We start from the raw sequence: 14,453 nt of genomic DNA on the forward strand, positions 1-14,453 counted from the left end.
AATGAAATTTATTTAAATGATGAAGAAATAAGTGAAGCATCAACATTAAGCGCTCAATTAGATGAACTAGTTCTGATTCTAGAAACAATGAAGACGATCCTTGAAATTATACAAAATATTAATATAATAATGAGTCAGACAATTCAAGTACCAGAGAAATGGAATTCATTCCGGGGCGCTACCCAGAACTCCCATATCAAAACCAAGTTCAATTCGCAAATTGGTTCTACCGGAAATCGAACCTTAAACCTCCAAACCCAGCGCCCAAAATACAAACCACCACTTTTGTCCACCGAGGTTGTCAATATTGTTCTTTAACCTCCAAAGGTTAATGCAAGACAGATTCATAACGTAAGTATATGGTAAGAAGGAACTCACTTTGGCAGTGGCTTATAACACAAAATATTACTATGCTCAGGCCGTTCTCTACGTGCATTAGGGACCTCTTAAACAGTGGTCGTAAACGGACGTCCTACAGTTTGCTGTAAAAATATATAATACGAGAGAGAGTATATGTTCTATACTACATACCTTCCATACATCGAATGCTAACAGAAATATAACTAACCGAGTGTAACTGGGTCATCGTTTAACTCTTTATTACTTTTTTTTATGCCAGACAACCACACCAATTACCATGTGTCAAACTATAGTACAAATCATAATAAGAAGTCCAAAATATAAACAAAGAAATGTCATGTCAAAGTGTGAATGCAGGTGTGCTAAACCTTCTATATTTAACGGAAGTGGAAAAGGAGAAGGTAGATAATTAAAGTAGTAGACAATGAGTTGTCTACCATTTTAATTATCTATTACAAAATATAACAATAAACAAAAACTTTTACTACTCACAATAATTTAAAAAACTTGAATGTTTTCTTGTCTACAGTACACTGTCTGTAGTACACAGAGACAAGAAAACATTCAAGTTCAAGAAACGAAGCACGAATGACATTTTCGATCCCGACTTACTGTCTTAAACTTAGTCATTTTATTAACCAACTTCAAAAAAAGAGGAGGTTGTCAATTCGACTGTAATTTCTTTAGTTTTGACTAATGTTACGGGATTACTCCGGCAATTGTGAACCGATTTTGATGATTCTTGTTTTGTTGGAAAGAGGGTACCTCAGTATTGGTCCCATTTAAATTTGAAGAATATATTCCACCTCAAATATCGTGACGAAATCTGCACGTTGAAGAAGGTTCAAAAGCCTCAGAAAACGTGTGAAGTCTCCAACCTGCTGGTCCAATACCAGCGTGGCCGACTCTGGCCTAAATGCTCGCCTGAGAAGAGAACAAGGTGGTGAAATTACAGGGCACATGGGACTTGTCAACTTATGTTCGAAGTTACGGGCAAGTGGCAGGCCCCTCAGATCTTTGTGATTTAAAGCTCTGAATGGCACTGCAACTGTTATTATATATATATATAACGTGTATATATATATATATATATATAATAACAAGACATGCGTGTAGCTTACCATCAGGCACACGACTTGTTCGTCCCGTCACTTTATATAGTAAAAAAAGACCCAAACCCAGGAATAGGACGTATAAATGGGTTAATTATGATGATGATGAAGAGTGAACAAAATAATCAAGACTTTATCCCAAATACTTCAATCTTGTCTAATAGAAGCAACGTAGACACAAGTAACTAGACATAAAGGCTTTTAAATTAGTTGACAAACTAGTAACTAGGCGACCTCGTCTACCTTGCCCTATATACCACCGCTCTGCGAAATCCCACGTCAACAGTGTTTCAGCGAGACTCGGTCGATTGCTTTTAAATAATTCATAGCGGCCCACACAAACTTAGCTCCTTGAGACCGTTAAACACTCGATAGTTTATGTTTGCCTAGTATCGGTTTACCATTGATCGTTAATTACATGCACTAATTACTTAATTCCATTTATTTACTGGCTGAAAACTTAAGCATTGGCTGTTAAGAAATCATAATACAATTTGCATTTGGTTAGAGAGTGTTTTTGGAGGTCTTCCACCGGGCAGGAGTTGCAATATGGAAATCCCTGAACCGTCTCAAGTCATAAGTTGGTTGATGTAGGGACAACATGGTGAAATGGTGAAACATCAACTCGACTCAAAACCATTGGGTTCGCGGATCCCCCACACAAAATTTATCTCACTTGGTCTCGTGCTGTGTAAGACCAGCTGCACTTGCGAAGACCTGCTAAAGGCAACAGATACTGTACAGAGGTCGCTGCTTACTGGGCCAAAGAAATATAACACTGGTTCGGTGTTTTATTGATTTTTGTCATTGATCGACAAGAAGAAGAATTTGGTTAGAAATTCGTTGCTTGTTGACACAAAGACAATATTTAAAAAAATGCTTATCAGAATGAAGCGTGTTGAAATTGTAACAAAAATTCCAGTTTATATCAATTTTCCAGTCTTCCGCGAAACCATAAAGAAAGATGAATAAAAATTTTATCACGGAAAGTCCCATATTTGCGTTTTCTTTAATGTGCGCATAGTTGATTTTTACGAGTACGATTATAAAAATACGGACGCGTATAAAATACTTTCATTTACAAAAAGTTTAATGACTTTTTACGATCTCGGACAGGATTTTAAACCCTTCTGTAAACAATTCTACCAATAAAAAATAATGACAAGGCATTCAACGTTTTTTTTTCTCCTAAATATTAAATAAATTTTCATAAACATATACTCTTATATGGAATTATTTGAGGTCATAATCCGCCAATGTGAGTTGGGACATTTACGCCTTCGAAAAAATATGTGAACCCGACGGGTTAGCTGGTTTCCTCGCGTTGTTTTCATTCACAAGTGGTAGTTAGTATTAAACTGCACGCTGCAACTTAACTACTACCACAATGTACCTAATCAAATACCATAGATAATTCATAGCAACTTGTGAAATTACAGTCCGTTTATTATGACATGCATCGGTACATTTCTCTTAACAAAAACGCCGAGTTTCACATTCGAGTCCGATGGCGTTAATTGATAACGTCAATTTGAAAATTACAGACACGCGTTCAGTTTTCTATTTCAACTTACACGATGTTAACGAAATGTTACATTTTCAACATTTGTTGTGTTTGATGGGCAGGTAATTTAACAATAACTATGGCAGTAGAGCTCGTTGTGACAGAGTTCGTCCAGGGAAGTAATGCCACCTTAGTATTTCCGCCGCCAAGCAATGGCGTGATCATTACTATGTTCGGATTTTGAAGGGTGCTAATGAAATTACAGGCATGCGATTTGTCCACTTATGTCTCAGAGTGACGGGCGCAGTGGCAATGCCCAACAGATCTTTGCGATTTAAAGCTCTGAGTGGCATTTACAATTTTTATGGACAGGCGTGTCGCTTACCACTAAACGCACGAATTGTTAGTCCCGTCATTTGGTACCATAAAAAAAGAAAAATGTTACTCCTGAACGTCATTGGAAATCAAGATCCATGGATCCATGGACCTAATCAATTTGGTAACTACCAAATTCTAAATTTAATTTTGCTAATAATTCGTTTCGACTATGGACACTCCGCCACCCCGTTTCAGAGTCTACCCCGAGGCGAGGTTAAGCTTAGGGCACCCGAAGAACAAACATCGTGCAATTTAAGCAGAGAGTAACAAAGGCAGAGTGTATACGTGATCCAGGTGCAAAAGTTTTCAACACACCTGGCAACTAATCCAAACGTGACATTTGACATTTTCATCATCGCAAAGGTATGACAATACAATACAAGGTACAATTAGAATTGCCAACTGATAAAGCAGGTGTTGAATTTCGCAACAACTGAGCTTGGCTTGCGGTCACGGTCGGTTGATTCAGAATAGACAAGTGCTGTCGTTGACATTAGATCTAAAATTTAATTAATCGTCTGCAAAAATTACATATTATTTAATATAGATATCAAATTTAAACGAAACTAGGCTTCTGTTCTTTCATAAATTAAAAATAAAGTATTTAAATTAATAACACTAACGAAAAATAGGATGATTTGAATTAATATATTAATATAAATTTGCATGAGACCTGTAAAGGACCCGCAGCGTTGGTTTGTTAGGAAAAACAAAAATTGGCGATTGAGATCGGAAAAAAAATTATTTATTTCCAAGTTATTTTTTTTTACATAATATTTTAGAAGATGATTATACAAATCAATGACATCAATTTCATTTATGGAGACCCAAAATTGGAAAAACATTTGCTGTTCAATACTGTATGTATGTATAGGAACAACACTTGGCAATTTTTTATGTCAACGCATTTTCGGTTTACCACTTACATCAAGCTCGACTCAAGTAGGTTTTATTAATTATAATTTTATTATTTATTAAAAAATTATATTTACATATAAAAAAGATAGATATTTAAAGATGAAAAGAGAATGTTCGCGTTTGAAAGCTAAGCACGATCGTACCTCGAGATGTGACAAAAATATCAGATACGACAGTAACTGAGGAATGGAACGATATGAATACGGGTTTTAAGACTCGACAACTGCCTTCATCTCGACAACGCAAAGAGGGTAGATAGATATGTCTATTCTTAAAGCTGTCATCTGCCGCTGACCAGTCAACCCGTGGTCATGGAGCGTGTAACCGTTCCAAAATATCGGGAAAACAAAAAGAAATAATAAAACTGTAATTAGTGATATATCTTTATTAGTCAAAGTCAAAGTCAAAGATTATTTATTCCATAGGTAAAATAAATTTACACTTGAAATCGTCACATTTAAGGTACTGCTCGTTCACTACGCTGACCTCCCTGAGAAGAGCGAGCAAGAAATTCTAGGGATTGCTCTTTTCAAATAAACTTAAATGCTATGGAATACACTTTGAATCAAATTTGTGTGGATTCTGGAGCCATGTCGTCTTTCCATACATCTTAATCTAACACGTAGTCTTCAATTTTGTAATATGATTTTTCGATCAAAATATTTTTAATGTAGTTTTTAAACTTAAGAAATGATAAACTTAATATATGCTCCGGAATCTTATTGTAAAAACGTACACAGTTCCCCATAAAAGAGTTGTTTACCTTGGTTAAACGAAATCGTGGTACCATGATTTTGGACTTAGCTCTAAGGTTAATATTATGGATATCTTCTTTCTTATTGAAATTATGTATATTTTTACGAGCATATAAAATATTTGAGTAAATGTACTATGATGCCACAGTCATGATACCAGTCTCCTTAAACTTTTCTCGGAGAGAAACCCGAGAGCCTAGACGGTACACAGTTTACATTATACTTCGTCATAATAGTTTTTGAAGAGTATAGAACAAAAACTGTTGAAGGCTTTTGTTTATACCTACATGGAAATACATTACCTAACTCTATGCGCCAGAGCAAAATCAAAATGCAATTAACATGTTAGCCATTGATATCGAAAACAAAAACTATACAGAATTTACTTACTTAATATAAGAAAAAATCAAATAGGTTACTTTTGCGCCGGGTCTAGGTCATATTTGAACCTTTTCCTTTAATTTATGCAATGTGTATACGTCTAAAGTATTTAAGCAAGCGGTTAAGTTGTAACTGTAATATAAATTTATTTTTATGAATAAATTCATTTTCTTATATACTTTGTAAAGGCCCACGTACATTACTTTTTACCAGTACACCGTAACAATCAGAGAACTAAAATCAACAAGTGAAAGAAAATATATTCAAGAAGTTGTGCAGATACTTATCAGAACAAAAGCAGGCATCAAAAAGATTCCTATTCATCATTAATTTTTTTTTTTTTGAGAACTTTCTAAGAATGGAACTGTAGGGCTAGCACAACAGGGCGCGACTTACGAGTGAGCGACATAAAGTGCGAAATATGCTGTTCTCGCATAGAAATCCCGCACTTTATGTCGCTCCCACGCAAGTCGCACTCTGTCATGCTAGTCCTACTGAAAACTCTCATCGCTTAACCAATTACATCAGTTTAATATGTCAAAGGGTATTTTCAGAAACACGTTGTAGTACTTAGTGGTAAAGAAAATCTTCTCCAAGAAGCTTAATTTCGTAAAATTCTAGTATATAGTATATTGTACCGATGTTTCAGCGGCTTATGGCAGACGATATATCTATTCTTAATAGTTAAATAAATATAACGAATTGTAAAGCAAAACATGATGTTCTCGAAAAGTAAACTTATATAACAATTCTAACACATTTTTTATACACAAAACAAGGCTTCGTGAAATTAATAACCTGACTTAAAGTTTTTCTTCAACTTTTCTGAGTAGAAATTGATTGACGTTTAAAATTTAGGCTTTCATAAGTTCTTGGGAATTTTTTTATCAATTACTATATCCAAAATCAATCTCCGGTAACGAATAAATTCAGCATCTTATTACTTTTTATATACGTTTTGAGTAAACTAGTTATAAAACTAATTTTCCTAAAACATGAAATAATTCTCCTTCAAGTAATTTGTGATATTTTTCACTGGGTAAATTGGTTTTAGATGCGTATAATTGGGGACATGTCTGCTAGATGGTGGGGCGGTCATTCGATCGGATATGGCGCCCGCCGGGGCGGTAGCTATCGAACTAAGGGAGTCAACACATTTATTAACTCGGAATTAACTTGAGCCGGTCAGAAAAAACTTAAATGTCCACGCAGTAAAACGACGTTATATAGCTATAAGGAGTTGTTTAACCGACTTCAAAAAAGGAGAACTGTATTTTTTTTGTATGTATATTACGCGACAACTCCGGCTGGCATTTGTGAACTGATTTTGATGACACTTTTTTGTTTGTTGGAAAGAGGGTACCTCAGTAGTGGTCCTATTTAAATTTCAACAGTCAATCAGTCAGCACTGATTTAATATTTATATTACTCTCAAAAGCACACTCAGACTTATATTTAATATTTAAATTCAACTTTATAACACTTGAGACAAGATCTGTAAAGTATCTAAAATTGAGGCAGCTATTAACTGTGTAATAAAAACTACAAAATCAAGTTACAATATAAAAGAAATATTTCTTCATTTCTATTTCCAAACCCGTTCATAACCCTTACAAATTGTACCTTTAAAAATCCTTAGAGTCAAATATATGAGATATTTTTCATGCGTAAAGCTATGAGCCTTATGTGATTCTGCGATTGACATAACATAGATTAGTCCTATAGTACATAATGAAAAGTAAATAGTGTACTTACCATCATCAGATAATTGGGGGATGGCGCGTTTTGGCGTGCAGGTGGTACGCGGTGAGGGCTGCGCACGACGGCACGGTTCCGTACATTCTGGAGCCACTTTGCCCTGGAAACAAGAAACAACACAAGTTTATTAAATAATCATATACTATACATCAATATTGAAGAGTTATTTCCTACCAGGATTATAAATTATCAAGATATTTGTCCGATATATAGGGTGACAGGTTCAACGAGATAAATATTTAAAGAGGCAAACGTGTAGCTGATATCTAATCCGAATATGTAAAAAGAATCGCCCCTAAACATAAGAAAATAAAATGACGTGCCATTTTACAAATACTAACTCTTCATTTGGGCTACTCTATGAAACAGCTGAGCGCTAGAAAATTGAACACCTACGCCGCGCTTCGAGCGCGTGTCAAGCGTTCCTGCTTAAAGAGTACTATTCAGGTCCTTGCTTAAGATAGACAAAATTGAGTCCTAACATCAATATGTAGGATGGAGCACGCCGACTAAGGTATATTTCTCAGTACATGCCCCTAGCACGACTAGTAACATTATTTGCACAACATAACATAACGTAACACCGCATCATGTCCCAATATTGGTAAGACATCATTAATGAACATCACTGCACTCCACTGAACTACGCAAAACAAATACGCCTCGTCGCGTCTAACACAAGAGCGCAAGCGAATTAACCAGATGGTAGCGGGTGGTCGGCGCTTCAACGAGCTGGAGCGGGGGTGCGAAACGCGTGCGCAAAGGCCGGTAAGGTAGCGGGCATGTTCGATTGACGCGGTATCTCGCGCAGAGTATTACAAAATATTAGAGGCAGTATTTTCCTTAAAGAAAACTACTTAAAAATAAAAGGTAACATGTTTTCTTTTACATCTTCGCTATGGGTATCAGCTACTCATTCGCCTCTTTATATATTTATCTCGTTCAACCTGTCACCCAGTATAATAATTATAGTAGTTTATAGTTTTGTCTCTTTATTTTTTGACTAAAAATGACAAACAGTGAGAAAACTAAATTAAAACAAGAAAAATCGTTGGGAAAATGATTACATTTGCCCCTTTTTTAACGACTTTAAAAAAAAGAGGAGGCTCTCAATTCGTCTGTACGTGTTACGCGATAACTTCGGTATTTGTGAACCGATTTTCATGATTATTTTTTGTTGGAAAGAGGGTACCTCCATAGTGGTCCCATTTCATTTTGAGGAAAATCATTCACCTCTAAGGGTGGCTGATCGCGCATGAACATTCATTTTTGTAAATAACCCCTAAATTTTACTTAAGGAGCAATTATTTTAATGGTTGGTTTTGCTATTCTCCAATTCAATGCGTTTTTCTCTCTTAATGTAGTGAGAAGCGATTTTCATTATTTTTATGTCAAGTCTTGTATAGTGGCGAACTAGGGGATATTTCAATAAAACTTGGCAAATAGATGTAATTCCACGTACTTTTGAGGTCGGTTTTTTTAGTACTCTGTACTGAGATTATTTTATATTAACATTTGACACGTTTAGATATGTACGTCTCTGATACAAACACATAGCACGACATAGCTATTATAGTAGTAGCACTTTGTTGTTCCAATTAATTTTATAAATATCAACATAATTATGATAATTATCACTTCGAACTTTACTTCTTACTATTAATATGAACATTTAACATGGAGACTCGACTGGAATCGCGCGTTCCATTTATTTTTGTGCACTGGAGTATTAACATTTATAATAAGAAACGAATTATGTTTCGCATCTCCACAGTAACATGTTGGCATTAACGGCTGGGTTCAGCCCCTTTGGGTGTAGCGTAATTAACATCCAGTTAAATAACATACCGCGTTAAATTACATGTTTCCTGTACTATGACCCAAATATAACAAACGGCCTCGTAAATCCATGTCACGTTGAATAAGCCATGTTTGCAGTTCACTGTTTGAATTGTAACACAGATCGATGCAGGAATAGGTACCATACACATTGTGTTCTAATTAACAACAAAACGTTTTAATCATGTACAAGACAGGCCCTTGACGTAGCACCGCATAGTTTGGGTCTGGCGTATTAAAAATAAGATATGTAGGTATGTATTTGTGACAAATGTTCTTGTTATCCTGGTAGCGAAAAGTTACACAAGAACGCAAGAAAGTATGACTTATCGCTACACAAGAATAGTGGTTCAAACCTAAATATTTCAACAACATATACAGTAGCAGTAGAGCTCCTAGTGAAAGAGTTCGTCCAGGGAAGTACTGCCACCTTACCTATTTCCTCCGCCAAGCAGTAATGTTAGCATTACTGTGTTCCGGTTTTGAAGGATAAGGGTGCTTGTGAAATTACGGGCACATGGGACTTGTCAACTTATGTCTCAGGGTGACGGGCGCAATGGCAGTGCCAGTTATGGACAGGAGTGTGGCTTACCATCAGGCGCAAGACTTATTCGCCCCGTCACTTGATATTTTTTAAGTTTAGTTTTAGGTTAATACTTATTAAGTGCTAAATTTTATTGCAAAAAACGCGCGAAGCTTTTCATTTGTCACATGACATTGATCCGCTAACGATTCGACGATGACAGATGAAGAAAAACGACAACCCAACGGTGATTAAGAAGTGGTCACAGAAATGTCATAGTCGCGGAACAAAGATGGGTAAGACTAGATCAAGATCATGGTGGATGACTTAAACTACAGGCGGCCCAACAAACTACTAATCTAAACTAACCTAACCTAACAGTTTGTGAAATCAATCTGTAGATGATGATGATAACATTATGATATATTCGTCTGCTTTGTACGCTATGCACTTAGGCTTAATAAGCCTCAGCTTTTAACCCCCGAAAAAGATAAGGAATCATTTTAAAGCCTTTTATGTGTGTCTGTCTATCGTATCGTAGGTATCGTAGCTTCCAAACTTTTGTAATGACCTTAAACCGGGTTTCTTGTCATTTGAAGCCTAATTTAATCGGGATGGTTCTGAGCTATGAACATCCGTTCATTATTAGCAGTTTAAAAATCTCCAGCTTCTTTTCCAGTCAGTGTAGGGGATCCCAATTATAAGATAAATAATCTATATGTACGGAAATCGAGTAACAACTGATCCCTTCTTAAAATTACTAGTAGCGCGAAATTTTAAATTTTAGGTTAAATAAATAAAAAATAACATTCAACGGAAAGTTTAAAGACTAACTTATTACTAGTTATTATAACTGCTGGACTGCCACGCTTAGGTCCCGGATTCGATTCCCGGGCCGGGAGAAATATTTATACGGGCTAAATTTATTTCTCTTGTGGGTTTGGATATAATTCGTGGTTGTCTGTGTGTGTCCATGGCACCCGCGATACAGGGTTTCCCTAGTGCGATGCTATGGGTCGTATTCCAGAACTCTACTCAATACTCAAGTCAAGACTTGAGCATTGCAGTGAGCACTGAAAATCATACTCAAGTCCTTGCCATTAGGGTCGTATTTCCAGTGCTTGAAATCATACTCGAGTCTGCTGAAGTCCTGACACATGAACATTGAGTAGAATTCTGGAATACGAGCCTATGAGTGTGTTCGTTATTTATTTATTTATTATAAGTTATTACTTGGTTTATACTCTGCATATTAGCTTGGTGCAGCAAGCGAACAGCTAGCTACAGGTGAAGACAGGCAATGCTGGGAGTCTTTAACCTTTTTGTCCACATCATTCAATTGTTTTATTGTTTTCTATTACTTCTTAAGTATTGTCTTTCCCATTTTGTGGAGAAATAATTTTTTTTATTTTTTTATTTATTTATTTCGAAAACAGCTTGGTGTTGCTTCAAGTGTTTTTTGAGATAGGCCGCTACTCTAGAAAACTATCGTTGATAAAGTAAAGCACGTTAGAAGCCTTAATTAAAATAGAAGTGATACAATATTATGTGAATGCAACAACATTGTTACAATACTATGTCTTCCATTGCAATGTAATGTGGTTGTTAACGTATTTACTTTTATTGATGTATTTCTTCACATCTTTAAGTTTATGATCATGTTCTAAATATATTTAACGTTTATTTTATATATATATATATATATATATATATATAATCAAATTTGTGAATAACATCTTGGGCAATCTTAATTGAGGCAACAGTTTAGCACTAGTCAATTCGTATTGTGTAATTATGTATTGAGTGTTTGAATTGTTGGTTGTCCTAAATAAATGAAATTGACATTTATCAATACAATAAATGCAAGAGGCGGCTTCAATTATCATTTAAATTTATGTCGTTAGATAGGCAAAGCTAAGCTTTCACAAAGGTCACAGTTCATTCTTTCAGTTTACATTCTTTATTCTTCCCCCTGTCCTCTCTCACCGGCGACTGAAATCAAATGGTCACGACCCGGGCAAAGGGACAACTTCAAACAAACTATCATTATATATAAATTAATAACGTCACTACTATATACAGTCAAGACACAACAACACATCGTTTTCAATAGCATATATTTTCCAATTCACCGTCGTTCTGCAATGAACCGCTAGATGGCAGCACTTTGATTTAAATTTCAATATCAAAACGTCGTAACTTGTAATAATAGATATTGATGGTATTGAACTTTCAACGACATGCCAACAGGGTAAAGTTTAAATTATATGAACAATCCAGAATTTATTATTTCTTTTTAAATTTGAAACTACGACCAATCAATATCAAGATTTTGTAGTGTTTCAAATTATCGTTCTGATAGTAATCTAAGCTTAAGGCACTTCCATTGTATTTTTCTTCCGTGGTCGTCCTTCACCCAGTGGCAGCACTTCACTACGGCCTATTTTCTTAGCCTAGCTTTGCATGCAGCTACGTGACCTAAGCTAAGCTTAGTTAGCTTAACTAGCATAGTTCGTTGCTTGTAGATATATAAGCTGAGCTAACTTAGCTTACTTTCGCTCGCGTTGTGGCCTCTCCTTAAAATGAAACAAACTTCCATTTTGTCGTGAAACACTTAATTCTTTGTTGAAAAATGAACGAAAACTCTCAAGCGTGATCACTCGTGTTTGAGTCGTATTTTTTCGCAACGTTATCCAATAATATCACGTGCCTAATATATTTTTCAATTGGCTCCCGTTTCTAACACGTGTAAGGGGACTCAATCCTTGAAAAGGTTAACATGAATCGATTCTCTCGTTTCATAGAAATTTGTAGGTTATATAAAATACTTATTTTTTAATGTAAAATAGAGCACGTGTGCCCACAATATCTTTTGATATAATTATTAGTACAAATATCGAACACAAATCAAAATTCCTTCGATCTGTGTCTATCCCACACCAGGGCGACCGCTCTTACCAACTGAGCCACAGACCGTGTCAGCAGATCGTATGAATTTCTTTATGTATTTGTAGCAGATCTTTGTATTGGGGTTGAATTTATTTCTTTAGATTATAACCAGTAAAAACTGTAAAGATATATTATTACAGTTTTAACCGATTAACCGAACACGACGTAATTAAAATGTCGAGACATATGTATGTCTGCGTATTGTTGCAAAATTCCCTAGATATCTATCTTCTAACCTTGAACTATATAATGGTATTTGGGAGAAAAATATACGTCCCATTTTATTCCAATAATGTTAATATTTTCGACCCAACGATGAGAACACAATGTCAATAATACTCAATATACAATGGTAACTTGACTCCTGTGACAACCGTCGCGTTTTACAGTCGGCGACTAAAGTCAAGTTGACGACCCAATTTACTATAGCATAAATCTACTTTCGATCTAAGAGTGGTTACACACAGTTAGTTTTAGCAGCGCGTATGCAGCGATTCAATCGCTAATCGTCTACCTTTACACGCACGATCGAGTTAAAGCAGCGATGAAAACGCGATGCAAACGCGATGCTCGCATATAATTAACTAAATTGTTTATAATTTATTTATTTCACTTTTGAATTCACAATTAACAAAACAAAATAATCAGTACAGAGTACTAAAAAACGGACCTCAAATGTTATTCAACCCCTAGTTTGCCACCTTTAGAGGTGGAATATTAACTTCAAATTGAAATAAGATTACATCTGAGGTAACTTCTTTCCAACAAAAAAGAATCATCAAAATCGGCTCACAAATTATCACTCCCACGACTCACAAGAGTTATCGCGTAACATACTCTATAATAAACTCCTCCTTTTTGAAGTCGGTTAACAGTGAGTACAAACCTGTACAGATTTTTCACACGTAATGATTCAACATTAGCGACTGAATATCGATTCAGTCGCTAATTTTGTATCGATGCAATCGCCTATAAATCACAAGTGTAGCGCGGCAATCTGCATCGCTCTAAAAGTCGCCGTGTGTAACCGCTCTAAGGATCATCCAGGAGTTCATACAGCGTGGCCTCGGTTTTCACACCGAAGTTCATCGTTCTCTTAACCGCATTTTCCCCACATTTGTTGGATCAGTTCGCACAATGTCTATTTGTTAGAACAATTGTCATCAAACAGTCTCCGAAACTAACAAATCATTACCACCTTTGTGTCTACTTCAATTATTAAATTAGATATCTCTTGTTTCAAAGCGATACAATAATTCCTTGAAACGAAACACGGTAAACGAACAAAGGGTTAATTATTTATAACCTGTAGCGTTTAATATGAGACTGTACAGTCACAGTCAGAGTAATGAAATAAGTACAGTTGAGGTACTTATAATAATGAATATTAAAAAAAAAAATAGATTAGATGTTACGATTTTAAATTAAACCAGCGTGGTAGACTGTAGGATATTATATTATTTTTTAAACCCGATGGGAAAAAAGTGTTACTTGTTACTCGTAGTCTGTCTGGCTGTCTATCATACGTCTGTGGTGTCATAGCTTCTGAATGGACGATCGGAATTGAGTGCGGCTGGTCTGATTGAAAGCTTGAGAGCAAGTTAAGCTATATTTGAATATTTGCGTGAAACTAAAATTCTCTATCTTCGGTGAAAAACGCGCTAAAACGGAAATTCTTATTTCGAGGAAAATAGATTTGAAAAATGTGTAATTTTGATTGCATTATTATATATGATTAAAATTCAAATAAATTGAGTATGTGTTTACATTACACACGAAAATTATCAGTTCTAAAGCAGCAAATGATACGACAGAAAGTTGAATAATTTAATACATAATGACGATGCTTAAAAAAACGAATATTGATATAAGTCGAGTTTGTACGTTTTAAGCTGAGGGTACAGAGTTGTTCATTCAATACAGGTTTATACAGGTGCATGCAAAAACTTTTGTATGGAATCATGCCCGTGACATAT

General features: G+C 35.5%; 1 protein-coding gene across 4 annotated transcripts in view; it reads right to left on the bottom strand.

Annotated features, from left to right (window-relative positions):
- The window catches only part of LOC113228083, a 322,064-nt gene that overhangs the window by 253,761 nt on the left and 53,850 nt on the right, over positions 1-14,453 (bottom strand). For all 4 annotated transcript variants that reach the window (XM_026461228.1, XM_026461227.1, XM_026461229.1 and 1 more), the window contains one exon: positions 7,164-7,266. In XM_026461228.1, the coding sequence (XP_026317013.1) occupies positions 7,164-7,266 (103 nt within the window). The remainder of the gene's footprint in view (positions 1-7,163; positions 7,267-14,453) is intronic.

Source organism: Hyposmocoma kahamanoa, unplaced genomic scaffold (genome assembly GCF_003589595.1).
Source record: "Hyposmocoma kahamanoa isolate Upper Pololo Valley unplaced genomic scaffold, ASM358959v1 220, whole genome shotgun sequence".
NCBI classification, from domain to species: Eukaryota; Metazoa; Arthropoda; class Insecta; order Lepidoptera; family Cosmopterigidae; genus Hyposmocoma; species Hyposmocoma kahamanoa.